Raw genomic sequence first — 16,253 nt, forward strand, 5'->3', positions numbered from 1 at the left:
CAAAGGAATGAGTTTGTATATCATAAGTAGAATATGCTAACACACAGGAAAATAAACACTTGTAAGTATGGTGACTTGCCGAAAAGCACTTATTAAACTATTTAATATTAAAAGCCATGGAGCGTCCTGCTGTTAGCCGACGAGTACTCAGTGTCCACTTAAATCAGAAAGAACATTTGTACCATTCTGCAGCAGATTTCAAGTAGGCTTTTCATTTTAAGATGGTATTGAATGTATTCATATTAATCTCAAACTTACATCTATATTATTATAGTGTATATATTCCGTTTAATAGACCTGGTAGGGATGTGCATTGACCACAGGAAGCTTGGCTGCTGTGTACTTTGACTCCGCTACGTAGTGTTATACTAGTTATATAGTAGAAAAATAATTACAGTGATTTGTTTTTGATGCATAATACAGAATATTCTGCACAAATATACTTGTTTTTATGGAAAGATGTTTTTTGATGTGTTGACACATAATTTACCATCTTTAAATATATGATGACAATATTCAGAGTAACAGGTAGCTCTGGCTGCAACATATCTGTATATGGTTAGGTTCAAATGTTTCTTTGTGCCCTCACTGGATACAACTTTGAATCCTTCATTGGGGGAAACCTGACAGACATTTATTTGATGGTATAGTTTTCCATGTTTGCTCTAAATCTCTATAATAAGTTTAGCATACATTATTTTAAATATGGCACTAAGATTGTGTAACTCAGTATTACTATAATTGCTTTTAAATCATTCAGAGAATTCTCTATTTAAAAAGGTCTTCCAACTGTTACAAACATCTGTGGGTTCCTGTGAAGGCCCATGGCTTTAGCTGTATTAAGTTAGCTGGGCAGTCTGACTAACCTCTCATTGAGAGAGAAGCCTTCCACTAAGCCTAGTCACAGCTATCCTTCTTTTCACCACCAAGAACATCAGGTTGCCATAGTAAGGGCTTTCCTACTGGTCTCCGATTCTATCTTGCTTCTTGGACTTGTCTTCTTGTACATGACATTTTACTTCTTGCCCGATCTTCTGACTGCATCTGTCTCATCCTTTAGTTCTTGAAATCATGACTTGGAAATCCATCAGAGAAAGTCCATACCATTTTGCTTGTATTAAGGATGTAGCTGCCTCTATGATCTCTATAGGCATGCCCAAGATGGCAGCCAGCGGCAAGATGTAGGAAGCCGCAACTTGTTCCTCTCCTCCGCCCCAGCTCTCCCTCCCCTCCCATGCGGCCGCGGCTCCCCCAGCGGAACGAATCACCCTCATGCCGGCGCTTAATATATTATGATAGTGGGTCTCAACTGACTGAAAAGTTCCACCTGGATCCTGCTGTTTTTGGGTGTCCTCCTGCATTCAGTGGAGCAGCCCAACCCCTCTGCTGCCGTCTACTATACAGCATTGTAAACTTCGCTCCTCAGTTGCCCGTCCCTTCCTCCTGCGTCCACATACATGGTATGACGTGGGGTGGTGCACGGTCAGGTGGCTGCAGCACTGCAGAAAGCGCTTGTGCCCTTTGTGGTGCCCAGAGAGGAGGCTGAGGGCGCTGGGATTTCACAAGGCGAGCTGGGGAGCTGTAGGAGAATGGACACACGTCGCCCGACATGAGTGGACAGTGCCCCCCCTTGTAGACAGCACTCCCTCTTGTCCCCCTTGTAGACAGCGCCCCCTGTTTTCCCCTTGTAGACAACAGGTCTCCCCTTGTAGACAGTGCTCCCTCTTGTCCCCCTTATAGACAAAAGGCCCCCTTGTAGACAGTGGGACCCACCCTTGTAGACATCGCGCCCCCCCTTGTCCACAGCAGGCCCCCCCCCCCTGTAGACAGTGCTCCCTCTTGTCCCCTTGTAGACAGCAGGATCCCCCCTTGTAGGGAGCAGGGTCCCCCCTTGTAGACATCAGCCCCCCGCTTGTAGACAGCAGCCCCCCCTTGTAGACAGCAGCCCCCCCCCCTTGTAGACAGCAGGCCCCCCTTGTAGACAGCAGGCCCCATCCCCTTGTAGACAGTAGGCCCCCCTTATAAACAGCAGCCCCCATTATGGACAGCAGCCCCCCTTATAGACAGCAGGCCCCCCTTATAGACAGCAGCCCCCCCCCTTATAGACAGCAGACCCCCACTCCCCCTCCTCTTGTAGACAGTGCTCACCTGCGGCTGTCCTCAGTTGTTGCAGCTCCGCTGTCCCGTTCTCCCGATCGCATCATGGCGTCCTATGAAGGAGCATATGACATACACATCACCCTGCTTCCTCCGTAGCATTACGCTGGGTGCAGGGGAGGAGGAGTGACGTGTGTGTCACATGTCCTCCATAGGACGCCATGATGCGATCGGGAGAACTTGACAGCGGAGCGGGGCCGCACAGCAGCAGGTGTCGGACATGGTATCGGGGACATTTAACGAGTCCCCGATACCATGCAAATGCCGAGTATCGGCCCCGATACCGATGCTAGTATCAGTATAGGGACATCCCTAATTAACACCAACTTTAGAATAATACAATTTATGTGTGTTCATGATCTTTAGAAATTATACCTAAATATTTAGGTATAAATGTAGTGAAAAATCTAACTGTCCGCGCTGCAATCTGGAGGACGCAGATTTCCATCATATGATCTGGGTATGCCTAGTAATTTAGAAATATTTGGAAAGAATTTTCTGTCTTTTAGAAGTAAAAGGTATTATAGCAGAGAGGGGATCCCTTAGGATAGGTCATTTTGGGTGCGGTAGAAACCAAAAGTAGGGTGGGTGTACTGCGGGACAAGCTTTTCCTATGTGCTAAAGTTGTTATTTTAAGGAATTGGTTATCAGGTATAGAACTAAGTTCTGAAGCCTGGTTTAATTTGGTTAATAAAATCAAGAGATATGAGATTATAGTGGGGAGGAGCTCAGGGAAAAAGCTTGTTCAGCAGAATAATATATGGCAAAAATGGTCAACCTGAGATACATTTGCTGCTATTTAGAAGATCAGGAGATAAAAAAAAAAATCCCCCTGGTGGCCTTGGGGTGGGATTGGGTTGGAATAATACTCAGTGTAATCCTGATTAGAGTTGAGCGAACTTACAGTAAATTCGAGTTGTCACAAACTTCTCGGCTCGGCAGTTGATGACCTTTCCTGCAAAAATTTGTTCACCTTTCAGGTGCTCCCGTGGGCTGGAAAAGGTGGATACAGTCCTAGGAGACTCTCTCCTAGGACTGTATCCACCTTTTCCAGCCCACCGGAGCACCTGAAAGCTGAACTAATTTATGCAGGAAAAGTCATCAACTGCCGAGCCGAGAAGTTCGTGACAAATTGAATTTACTGTAAGTTCGCTCATCTCTAATCCTGATTATCAGTGGTTGTTTTTTGTAGAACAGAGGGAATCCCTTAATTACACACTCAGGGGTTTAGCGGCCATGATGGGAGTTATCTTAGATGCTGACCGCTGTCAGTGGGTATCAGCTGATGATAGCAGCCAGCACCTGCCCTATATCAAGCAAGCTCGGCTTCTAAGGCCACCCTATACCTCAGGTCCTGGCATTTTATGTACGTGTAGGTAAAGTAAAGTCATTTTTTTGCTGGTGCTTTAGAGGGCCTTAGTATATAGTGGTGTTTACAACTTAACACACAACATTTTTGGACTAAAGGTGGCTATATACATAATGGTTGATTAAACATTCATGTCCTTTACTCTCTCTATACTATACAGATTATGTTTTCAGTGGGAAGAGGGGAGAAAGACATTGCAGACACCACTGGAGGTGGCTTTTATCCAGAGAATAAAAGGATTGGGCAGCTAAAACCTATCATACCTGATCTTTCTTTCCAATATCTGCCATCAGTCATATGGCCACCATACACATTATAGCATTAATCTGTTCTGCCAAAATCAAGCCGATATTTCCCAAATGTGTATAGTCAGCTTTAGTGAGTGTGACATGAGCTATTTGGGCATTGAATATGCAATAATAAGACAGCTATGCTCTATACTCAGGTTCACTTTATGCTCTATATTTGGAATCACTGTATTCCTAGTTCTTATTGCCTTGCACCTCTCCATGTACGATAAGCCGAATATTTTTGGAGTGTCATGCTCTTCTATAGCTGCTTATTGACATAGTTACAGTGACTTAATGAATTCACCCATGTTGCTTAGATTGCCGCCCTCCTGCTAGCTTACAGATATTGTCAGTATCTGAATGAAAGTATCTTATGGTTTATAGTTTTTGTAAGCGCTAAAATGATTTATTGTTTAATTATGCATCCCTGGTAAGTACATTTTCAGGAATGTATCCTAAAATTGAAGATTTAAGTTGTGTTAAGTGCTTAATTTTAGTCAGCTTTTCTACCATTTTCCTCCTAAATGAACAAGCCCTTGGTGATTAGGATGCTTCATAATTAACATGTCGTAATTAATAGCTCTGCCTGTTTAATGAGAATTTCTCTTCCCTCGATTATGACTGTTCTGGGATCTGGCACAAATCCAGCTTCATACTCATTTTTAATAGTTCTTAGAAATTCAGTCAATTAGAAAGTCAGACTTTTATGAGAAAAGAATGTCACTAAAGGTGAAGATGGCTCGTAAAGATGTATGCAGCAACTCAACAATGTACCCCTAGCTGTTGGTTTCGTCTAAATTCAGAATAGTAGCCACCCTTAAACCATGCCTAACATCCAGGCCCAAGTTATTTAGTTAGGATGCCTTTGATGTGTCAAGCATGACAATGTTGGATAACACATTACCTAAAAGCTAGAAACACTATAGTTATCTGGTGATGCCTTTAGAGATCGGCTTCATGTTTTCTGGAAATCAGTTTTATTTGATAAATAAGTATTTGGTAAGAGGCTTCATGCCAGGCTTTTATTCTGCTAAATCTTGTAACAATTTTGTGCTATTCCATTTTCAGTATTAAAGGGGTTCTCAAGGACTTTAATGCTGAGCATAGGTCATCAATCACAGATTAGGGGGATCCAACTTTCAGAATCCCCTGTAACGCATTGATGAAATGGCCCACAGTGTTCCATCGAGTATTGCATTTTTCTTCCTTGTTTACCAAGCACAGTGCTGTACATTTTGAAGTGGCTGTGCCTGATACTGCAGTCTGTGCAGCTCAGTCCCATGAAGTAAACAGACAATGCTGCAATACTATTTGCAGGCACTGTCAGATGTACAGACTATGCCTCATAAACAAGGGAGAAGCCACAGCTCATGCCAGTTTGATATGGATAGCCTATCAATATTTATCCAATAGTCATCAATAATAAAGTATTGATAAACACCATAAAGCTTAAAAACTAAGCCCCTATCCACAGTGAGTGGAGGAGTCCGACCTAAGGGACCCCCCTGTGATCTCCAGAATGGGACCAAGACTTTCCCGCTGCATGGAGCGGTAGGTCAATAGCAGAAATTTCTCCACTCCTGGTAGTTACAGAGGGAGCACAACTGTCATGTGATTCTTAAGCTTTCTTCTAACCCTGCTTGGTGGTCAGGGTTAGACCCTAAACATGGTGGTCATTAAGAGGCTAAAGAGTAGTATCTGACTTTAAGAAATAGCACAGGTAAATCAGTACCAACCTCAACCACTACTGTTCTTAACTCAAGCTCAGACTTGTAGCCCTTACTACAACTGGAGAACATGTACAAAAAAGATCAAGTCCGGAAAGGATAAAGGATAAAAGATCATCTGTTCTTTATAAGAACAAATGATGCAAAGCAGGCATTGAGATACCTCCACATTATAAATAAACCGGCACGTTTCAACCACAACTCATGGTCTTAAAGGAAATCTGTCACCAGTGTCACATGCACTAACCTATCGATACCGACAGGTTGTGCAGGTGACACTGATGACAATGGTACTTAGCTTGTCCCGTTCTGTGCAGGGGATCTCCGGTAATCTCCTCCGTTAACTTCAGCTCCGACCCGGCATGGGCGGAGCTTAGTGACATCACCTCTGCTGGGTCCCGCTGCTAGAGAACAGCAGAGGTGACGTCACTAAGCTCCGCCCGTGCCCCAAGCCAGGCTGGAGCTAAAGTTAACGGAGGAGATTACCGGAGATCCCCTGCACGTAACAGGACAAGGTAAGTACCATTGTCATCAGTGTCACCTGCACTACCTTTCGGTACTGACAGGTTAGTGTAGGTGACCCTGGTGACAGATTTCCTTTAATGATTACCATGCCTGCAGCAGCCAGAGGTGGCCAGGAAGTTGAAAACAGCTAGACAGGCCATTTCATGCAGTTTGCGTCACCCCCATTGACTTTATAAAAGGGCATTGTGTAAACACTACTAATATCCCCTGATGCAGGGGACCACAGCCTGGGGCTATGTTACTTTTCCATGACATTTATATGCCCTAGAGCAGCTAATTTCTTTTATCCTGTACTAAATTCTCTCTGAGTTATAGCATTATAAACCCTTTTAAACCTACCCTTGTACATGAGAGTTCCATCTAGAACAATTTCCTTATATACTTTACATTTTTTTAGTTAGTTCCTCCAAGAACATCACCAAACCAATATAAGAGCTGAGTATTGTCAGTTGCCCTGTGAAATATCAGAACTCAGGCTGTGCTTTATGGCAGTATATGCCTTTTGAGCATCAGGCACTTCAGTGCTTTTGGAACATCAGGCACTTCATATTTTAAAGCAACTTCTATTGCATAAAACCTGCAAAACAAAAGTAAGGGTGGGTTCACACTACGTTTTGTCCCATACGGGAGCGCATACGGCAGGAGGGAGCTAAAAGCTCGCGCTCCCGTATGTAACCGTATGCGCTCCCGTATGCCATTCACTTCAATGAGCCGACCGGAGTGAAACGTTCGGTCCGGTCGGCTCATTTTTGCGCCGTATGCGCTTTTACAACCGGACCTAAAACCGTGGTTGACCACGGTTTTAGGTCCGGTTGTAAAAGCGCATACGGCGCAAAAATGAGCCGACTGGACCGAACGTTTCACTCCGGTCGGCTCATTGAAGTGAATGGCATACGGGAGCGCATACGGTCACATACGGGAGCGCGAGGTTTTAGCTCCCTCCTGCCGTATGCGCTCCCGTATGGGACAAAACGTAGTGTGAACCCAGCCTAAATTAGGAATAGGTGTGTATGTTCTTTACTAAAGTAATATTACAGCAGCCTTGGACAAATCTAAGGCAAGTCTATGAGCCAGCAATAAACTTGGGTTACACAACTAAGTGGTTGCTGTACATTTGCCTGCCTGATTTGTAGACCTCTCCTTATAGGTCACAAACGTTTAGAAAGCTGCCTCCCCTTTCACCTAGTGGTCATAGTTTAGCTCCCTTTATTATAGTTGCAGTAACAAACCTGCCTTCATCCAGGAGTAAAACTTGTTAGCTCAGCTATCCAAGTAGGCCTGCATTTCCCTAACATATACAGTTGAATCTTGGATGTTCAGCTACATTGTCTATACCCCATGTTGTTTCTGATTCATCAGTATGTCAGGAAAGCTACTAGATTTAGATATGTAATGCTTCATATGTGCCCAGGTCTTTTTGATGTAACCTTTCCACTCTTATACCTAAGCAGGTAAGGTACAAAGGCCCACATTTATCATTGTAGGTATAAGTGTAAATGTATTAAATGTTCACAGAGCATTTGATAAATGTTGTGCAGGTCACATTTTCTGAAATTTCTCTCTTCACATACACCAAAAAGCTACGCCAGGTTTGGGATGGTGTAGTTTTAGACACTTTTCAGTGTCTTTGTGCCTTTTTTGCGCCTTTTTACAAAAAGGCGCAGTACATAAATTTCAGTCCACGGCATACGCTGAATTGAAAAGCGTGTACTGCTACTCCAAAACATCTGGAATGACTAAAATATTCTACAACCAAAAGGCGCAAAATAACTAGCACAGTGCGCCAAAATAGCGCCTTTTGTACGGAGAAAAAAAGGTGTAAACTCATTGATAAATGTCGGCCAAAATGTTTACAAAGCAAGGTGGAATATGTATGAGTGTTCTATTATCCATTGTCGGGAAACCTGTACATGCTGCTTACAATGTGCAAAAACAAAATAATGATAAAACAAAATAATATTTAGTATTCAACTAGCATTATCTGTATGTAGAGGACGTGTAAAGCAGCCTTTTTAGGAAGTTATATATTATGACGCTTCGGCACAGTTTCTAGCAACATGTTTTGACTCTGATTATAATTTTGTGAGCCGGAATACCCATTCTGTATCAATTTCAAAACTGTATTTAGTTATGATCTGTGTTGTATGCCAGTTCACTTGGAACAGTTTTTTTTGGCAAGCTCTTTCCAAGATTATAAAAAGGTGTTGACAAATCTCCCGGCATCTAGTTGGAAAGCCAATAAAAACATATTTGTTATATAACTGAGACAATATTTGTCAAATATTAAAAAATGTATTCCTAAAAAAAAATTCAAACAGCGCAACTGTCATGAACTACGGGCTATATAACCTACACACAGCCTTTGTACTGTGTGCGGATGGTGTGTACAGCACAGTTTTTACCTTATTTTTTGACGGCTTTTATCATCCCGAAAAATGCTTTTGATTGCAGCCACACACAGTTGGATAGGCGTGGCGCGAGGTATGCTATGCCCCGCTCCCGCCACGCCCACCCCTGTACGTCAGCACTGGGACCGCTGTGTGAATGAAACACAGGTCCCAGCACATGCGCAGCTCAGCTAACAAGCACCACAGTTTATGGTATCCAGGCAATCGCTCACTCCCGCTGCCTGCTTCCCCAGTGCGACCTGTGCAGTGCTAGAGGCAGAGAGCGCACATCCTCTCTGCCTCCTGTAACGGGGACTGTTCTGCGCACGTTTGCAGGAGAGAAGAAAGAAGCAAGAGGATAGCAGGCATGGAGTACAGTACATAAATTCTAAAAGGTGCATATCTGAATAAACTTGTTTTTGGCTCGCACATTAGCTGAGCTGAGGGGCACATGCGCTGGGACCTGTGTGTCAATCACACAGCGGTCCCAGCGCTGACCTATGGGGAGGTACAAAGGCTTTGTGTAGGTTATATAGCCCGGAGTTCATGACAGTTGTGCTTTAAAACACTACAAAGAAGTAGATTTTTCCAGGTATATAGCAAGCTTGCCAGATATATATTAAGCTAGTTATCTAATTTACATTAAAAAAAAATAGTTATGTTTGCACTAAATTCTAAATCAAGCAACTTACTAAATAATCTTAATTCAGATGTAATTCTTCTATGATAAATAAGCAGAATCTGTTAGAACTTTCTGCTTGTCCCTCCCTTTTCTCAGTATTAGAGCTAGCAGCAGGAAGGTGACTTGTACAGGGCAGCTGAAAGTGTGGACAGTGGGAGAGCACACGTGGAGGGCAGCTTATCATGACTGTAGATAGGCAGGAAAGCACACAAAAGACAGTTTGTAAGGTAGTATTTTCTCTGTGGTGTTTAGTTTTTTGCTATTTTTTGGGGTTATGTATTGCTCTGCATGCATGCCGTCAATGTAATTTACTGTATATCATACATCTTAATGTTTTGTATAATTTCACTTACTGCTTTTAGGATCACATTGTATGTTTTGGTATGTCAGAGATGCCAGGAGTTCTGGGTCAGCTGGCTTACTTCTTGCATACAAAAGGGATCCTGTTTGCCTCAGAAGTAAGTACGCTTAAAGGGGTACTCCGGTGAAAACCTTTTTTCTTTTAAATCAACTGGTGGCAGAAAGTTAAACATATTTGTAAATTACTTCTATTTAAAAATCTTAATCCTTCCAGTACTTATTAGCTGCTGAATGCTACAGAGGAAATGCCTTTCTTTTTGGAACACTGATGACATCACGAACACAGTGCTCTCTGCTGACATCTCTGTCCATTTTAGCAACCATGCATAGCAGATGCATAGCAGATGTATAGCAGATGTATGCTAAGGGCAGCATGGTGGCTCAGTGGTTAGCCTACTGCCTTGCAGTGCTGGAGATTTGGGTTCAAATCCCACTAAGGACAACAGTAAATAAAGCATTATTATTATTATAATAACGTCAGTAGAGAGAACTGTGGTCGTGATGTCATCAGAGAGCATTACAAAAAGAAAATAATTTCCTCTGTAGTATTCAGCAGCTAATAAGTACAGGAAGGATTAAGATTTTTTAATAGAAGTAATTTACAAATATGTTTAACATTCTGCCACCAGTTGATTTAAAAGAAAAAAGGTTTTCACCGGAGTACCCCTTTAAGAGCGGTTTGTCTGTTCTAGTTTGATACACTAATAAAGAGAAGTATTTATGCCAGGAGTGCTGCTTTGGACATCCAGTTCCTTTCTTTATCACTAGCCCCTTTATAGAGTTATACATAGTTATTAGTTCCCTCTAAGCCATTTTTTTTCTAAATAAAATAACTCTAATTTTGATAATATGTAGTACTTTGGTTGCCCATCTTTGAACCTTCTCCAGCTCCACTTTATCTTTCAAATATACTGGTGCCAAAAACTTTATTTTCCATGGTAGCAGCTGCCGGATACTAGTTGCTGCCATTAAATTTACTTTTAAGCAAAATTCCTTTTCCATGTCAGTCCAGCCAGTTTTTCAATTTAATACCCAGCCTTGGTTTTTCCTCCCCATGTGCATAACCTTACATTTATCAGTGTTGAACCTCATCTGACACTTCTCAGCCTAAGCCTCCAACTTATCCAGAGCCATTTGCAACAGTGCACTGTTCTCTTTTGTGTTAACACTATGTTCACATCAGCGTGGTGGACATCAGTTAGGGAGCACCATTACAACACCTGATAAAGGGGCTAAAACGGAGGTTGTATCAACTGAACCTGACAGGTCCCATTCATTTTTAATGGGGTCCATTGGGATTTCCATTAGATGTCCATTATTTTACAAGATTATTGGAGCAGTTGCCCATAACAACCAATCAAGATGCATATTTCATTTTTTAAAAGGCCTTAAACTAAACTGAACTGCTTCAATTTTAATCCTTTATATATTTTTAATGTGATTGAAAAAATGACAACTAGGTGGCTCTGTTCTGTTCCCTGCATAAGTCAAACAGTTAGTTTGGTCTTCTCCCGGCCTGGCAGGAGACCAAACTCAGGAAGTGCGTGCGGGGCATGGCGAGGCACAGCTTTGACAGGCTTCAGTGACGTTGCGCCTGCTGGAGAACACCCACTTTCTCCTGCCGGGAGCTCATACAATGTGAGCAAGGGGAAAGGGATAATACAGAGCTTTTTAAAGCTGGGAAAACATTTTTAGGGGCAGGAGGGGTGTTATGAGTAGTTAAGGAATATAATCTGATTTAGTTTACAAAATATCATTTGATGACAGGTACTCTTTAAGGGTCAATCATTGAATTGTAGGGATGCACTGGTGGCACTGTAGATTCCTTTTCTTTTTGAAAACTAGCTGCTTCGTAGACTAGAGTCACTAAGACATTGTTTTATCATTCTGTAGATGCAATTCACTTGCAGAGTACAAGGAGCATGTAAACAAGACAAACAAAAGGAGTCTTCATCTTTGTGTTGTTTAGACATAATTCTATTGTGAAATAGAGAAATAAACAGAAATGGTCGCACATCTACAATATGCATAATGATCTAAGGCTTCTCAGCAACATTCATTAAACTAACAGGTCTGTGGGGAGGCGCGACCCAGGGTCTGGTTAGAGCGGCATTAGGGCTGCTCTGCCAGTGGGCCATTCCCCCGGTGGGCACTGGTGTTACAGCGGTGGTGGTCGCAGCTCAGTGCAGCACCATTTTATGCTAGGGATCCGCTACTTACAGGTGTCCGTGACGTGGCTAGCAGGCTTGCACTTCATGATTATAAAGTACACTATTGACCTGTTAGTTTAATGAATGTTGCTGATAAGCCTTAGATCATTGTGCACGTTGTAGATTTGCGACAATGTCTGTTTTTTTCTCTATTTGAATTCACATAATTTTATTGTGTGTTTGAGTTGATGACCCCACCTTGCTTACATTTTTTTTCTTGTCTAGGAGAGTAGAGTCCTTCGGACAGTCCCCCTTTTGGCAGCTTGTCTACCTGAAGACAAGTGTAAGGTCTTAATTGGTCGGCGTTTTGGAGAAGAAAGGTAAAGGCACAATTACATTATTTTATGTTTTACATAATATCATTTATTTTTACTGGATAAGAGGATTTTTTTTAAATGAATTAATAATACTAGAGGTTTAACCCCTTAAAGGGGTACTCCGGTGGAAAACATTTTTTTTAAATTAACTGGTGCCAGAAAGTTAAACAGATTTGTAAATTACTTCTATGAAAATATTTGCAGCTGTATGCTACAGAGGAAATTCTTTTCTTTTTGTACTTCTTTTGTCTTGTCCACAGTGCTCTCTGCTGACACCTGATCAGGAACTGTCCAGACCAGGAGAAAATCCCCATAGCAAACCTATGCTGCTCTGGACAGTTCCTGACATAGACAGCAGAGAGAACTGTGGACAAGACAAAAAAGAAATTCAGAATGAAAATAATTTCCTCTGTAGTATACAGCTGCTAATTAGTACTGGAAGGATTAAGATTTTTAAATAGTAAGTAATTTACAAATCTGTATAACTTGCTGGAACCTGTTCATTTAAAAAAAAAAAAAAAAAAAAAAAAAAAGGTTTCCACTGGAGTACCCTTTTAACGACCACGGACGTATATCTATGTCCTGGTTTGGCGGTACTTAGCGCACCTTTTACGTACATTTACGTCCTTTGTATGACTGCGAGCAACGGAGCAGTGGTCATACAGGTCAGGTTCTGGCTGCTAGCAGCAGCCGGGGACCCGCTGGCAATGGCCGACATCCGCTATCGCGCGGATGTCCGCCATTAACCACTCAGATGCCGTGATCAGTACAGATGACGGCATCTGCGGCAATGTGCATGTTAAAATAGATGATCGGATCACCCGCAGTGCTGCCGCAGGGATCCAGTCATCTGTAATAACAGACAGAGGTCCCCTTACCTGCCTCCGTCCGTCTCCCGGCGTCTCCTGCTCTGGTCTGAGATCGAGCAGACCAGAGCAGAAGATCACCGATAATACTGATCTGTGCTATGTCCTATGCATAGCGCTGAACAGTATTAGCAATCAAATGATTGCTATAGATAGTCCCCTATGGGGACAAAAAAAGTGGGAAAAAAAGTTGAAAAATGTAAAAAAAATAAAGGGAAAAAAATTAAAAATCCCCTCCCCCAATAAAATAGAAAATTGGCAGTTCCCATTTTAACCCCCAAAAAGCGTAATTTTTTTTTCTTATAAACACATTTGGTATTGCCGTGTGCGTAAATGTCCGAACTATTTAAATATAATGTTAATGATCTCGTACTGTGAACGGCGTAAACGTAAAAAATAAAAAAGTAATAGGGCGATTTTAGATTACTGATTTTGTACAAAAAGTTTTAGATTTTTTTAAGTGGTGCAAAATTATAAAAGTATCTAGCCATGGGTATCATTTTAATCGTATTGACCAACAGAATAAAGAACAAATGTCATTTTTACAGTAAAGTGTGAAAATGAAACCCTCCAAAATGTGCAAAATTGTGGTTTTCATAAAAATTTCCTCCCTATAAAAATATTTTTGGGGATTCGCCGTACATTTTATGGTAAAATTAGAGGTTTCATTACAAAGTACAATTGGTCACAGAAAAAACAAGCCCTTATATGGGTCTGTAGATGGAAATATAAAAGTGTTATGGATTTTAGAAGGCGAGGAGGAAAAAACGAAAACGCTAAAATAAAATTGGCCTGGTCCTTAAGGTTAAAATGGGCTTGATCCTTAAGGGGTTAAGGACACATCTAATTTTTTCCTTAAAGACACAGCCAAGTTTGCAATGCCTTTCCAACAGCAAATACCTGCTGAATGGTGGTCAACTTTCCACTCCCCCTAAGTCAACGTTCCATTCCTTCTCCCAGTGTTTTTTACATCTGGTATTCTTTTTTTTCTTTTTTTATCATTTATTTTCCAGTAGCCATATACAAAATAAGTACAATCCAGCATACAGAGATCTCAATTCATATCCGTCCACACCCACAAGGGATCAGATAAAAAAATAAAATAAATCCGATATTTTAAAAATTCTAAATTTCTTCAAGGGAAATCTATAGGAAAAGCAGAGCTTCTCATGGGATGGTAAGCTTAAAACTCGATTATGGACATAAATTGAGGAAGAGAAAGGGGGCAATCTCACTCACCTTTTGTGGTTGTGTGCCAATCACAGCCACCTATTGAAGCATGAGATGACAGTGCAGCCGCCAGGGGTCGGTCTCTGGAAGCTTTTGACCGATGAAACGTGTAACTTGATGTACATTTAAAAAAAGTCTGGGTCTGGTCGGCGCAAACCATCTCAGTGAATGACTGCGCAATGGATGAGGTACAGTGGTGGTTACAGCTTGTGTACGTGGTGGTAATGTTGCACATGTGAGACCATCCATCTTATTACACAGTAATCTATGAATGCTTCTCTTTGGTGTAACATGCGGTGAATGAAGTGAATGCTGACTAGTGCTGTCCGGTGCCACTGTACCACATCTATTGTGCACTCACTGAGAGGGTTTGCGCTGACCGGACCCAGACTTTTTTCATCTACAGAAAGTTACAATTTCTGCAAGGGTATGCAAACTTTTGAGCAAAACTGTATATAATAACCAGAACTAGTGTTGTTCTTCATGTAAAGATAACTTATTCTGAAAAGTTATCTGAAACAAGAGGTTTACTTTAATGATAATGGGATTCCAGTAATATGTAAAGGGACACATTTACTGCTTCTCACTTAGCATTTTCATTTGTGTTGGAAAGTTGGCAAGAGGGCATCATAAAATAACAGGCATATGGATAAATATACCCCCAGTTCTATGCTCAGTGGATTGTAAGAGTACATTTTAAACTCTTTTGGAAGATAAATGAGTGTTTAAAACAGACAATGTGTAAAAGAAGAAGAATAGCTGTCAGCGAAAAAAAAAGTATTTCAGTTAAATGCTCATTGAGATAAATTCTTTGTTATAATTTATATCACTTCCTTTCCAGATATGGGGCATGTTACCTCAGAGGACAAACTAAAGCTTTATGGAACCTGCCAATGGATTTGGCTTATAATTAAAAAGACAATTTGTAAAGGTTTTAAATGCCAAATTGCATTGTTAAGCAGGTTGCCTCCATAAATAATGCAAATTTTGAATCCTAGAAACAACAGACCCAAGAGCTATAGCTAATTATCGGGTGTTTAATTGCTAATTAACAGTGTGAGGGTCAGTCATTGCCTTAAGCATAAGGAAGGCATGGAATGCTAGAAACCCTCATTAAAAATGGCTTCCAACTATAATAAATATAAAGTATTGGTTTTAAAAAAGAGAAATTAAATAGGTCATCTCACAAGAACAAAATAATTTTAAATGATTCCTGTAGTTTCAATAAGCTTTGCATAAATTTATAGTACAAGCGAAAATAAGAAACTCTGTAATTTATTGTATCGATGAAAAATGCTTCTCCCTCTTCTTGTCAGGCTCCTTTCCTGCAAGACTGCAGTTTTGTATAAAATTACTTGTAAAGTGAAGTAGTCATACAAAGTATGGTGAAGTGGCACTCACCATAAGTCTTAGAAAAGTAGGCTGGGATGTGGATGGAGGCTGGAGTGACATGTTTTTGAACCTCACAAGACATAGCAGTTCGAGCTTTAGATCTCTTTCACGAAACTGAAGTTTTGGCTCTGTTCTCATTTACAGTTTTATATGCTGAATTATGACCAGATAGAAAGTCAACTTTATTCTGGTCATAAATTATCTTAGTAGTTTGTACAGGAGAGTAGAGTTAAGGGCTGAAAACAGACCTGTCAGGCTGCTATCCTGATGAAGCTTCACTATGAATGAGACAGCAGCCAGAACTTTACTATATTATACCAAGACTAAATAGACTAAAAGAGAAACTGAGCAATATTTATAAAAAGACAGTTGAGATTTTTTCCTCACCGTATTAAGTACAAGGCAAGAATATAAAAAAAATGCTTTCAAGGGTTTCAATGGCCAGAAATGGTCCTTCTCCACGTCTACACACATATGACAGTTTATAATGAGAAGTTATCTGTAACAACAAATATGCTATAAGGCGTCCTCTCATGAATATGCCCAATAAGGCCCATGGACATCATAGAGGGCAGTCCCCCTCTTGCAACCCCCTTGTTTAAACCAGAACAGAGAACTTCTTTCTAAGAGCAGCTATCTCTGTGACAGACCAGTGTGACTATGTAATACTATATTTCCCCTACAGATATGCAGCCACACCCAGCCTCTTTGTGTGAGTTAGAGAAGCTGTGCCTATGGGGA

At 41.2% G+C, this 16,253-nt stretch overlaps 1 protein-coding gene across 10 annotated transcripts in view; it reads left to right on the forward strand.

The window, feature by feature from the left end:
- Positions 1 to 16,253, forward strand: part of DTWD2 (DTW domain containing 2) — a 340,228-nt gene that overhangs the window by 175,867 nt on the left and 148,108 nt on the right. For all 10 annotated transcript variants that reach the window (XM_056537386.1, XM_056537389.1, XM_056537392.1 and 7 more), the window contains one exon: positions 11,933 to 12,027. In XM_056537386.1, coding sequence (XP_056393361.1) covers positions 11,933 to 12,027 — 95 coding nt within the window. The remainder of the gene's footprint in view (positions 1 to 11,932; positions 12,028 to 16,253) is intronic.

This window comes from Hyla sarda, chromosome 1, assembly GCF_029499605.1.
Source record: "Hyla sarda isolate aHylSar1 chromosome 1, aHylSar1.hap1, whole genome shotgun sequence".
NCBI classification, from domain to species: Eukaryota; Metazoa; Chordata; class Amphibia; order Anura; family Hylidae; genus Hyla; species Hyla sarda.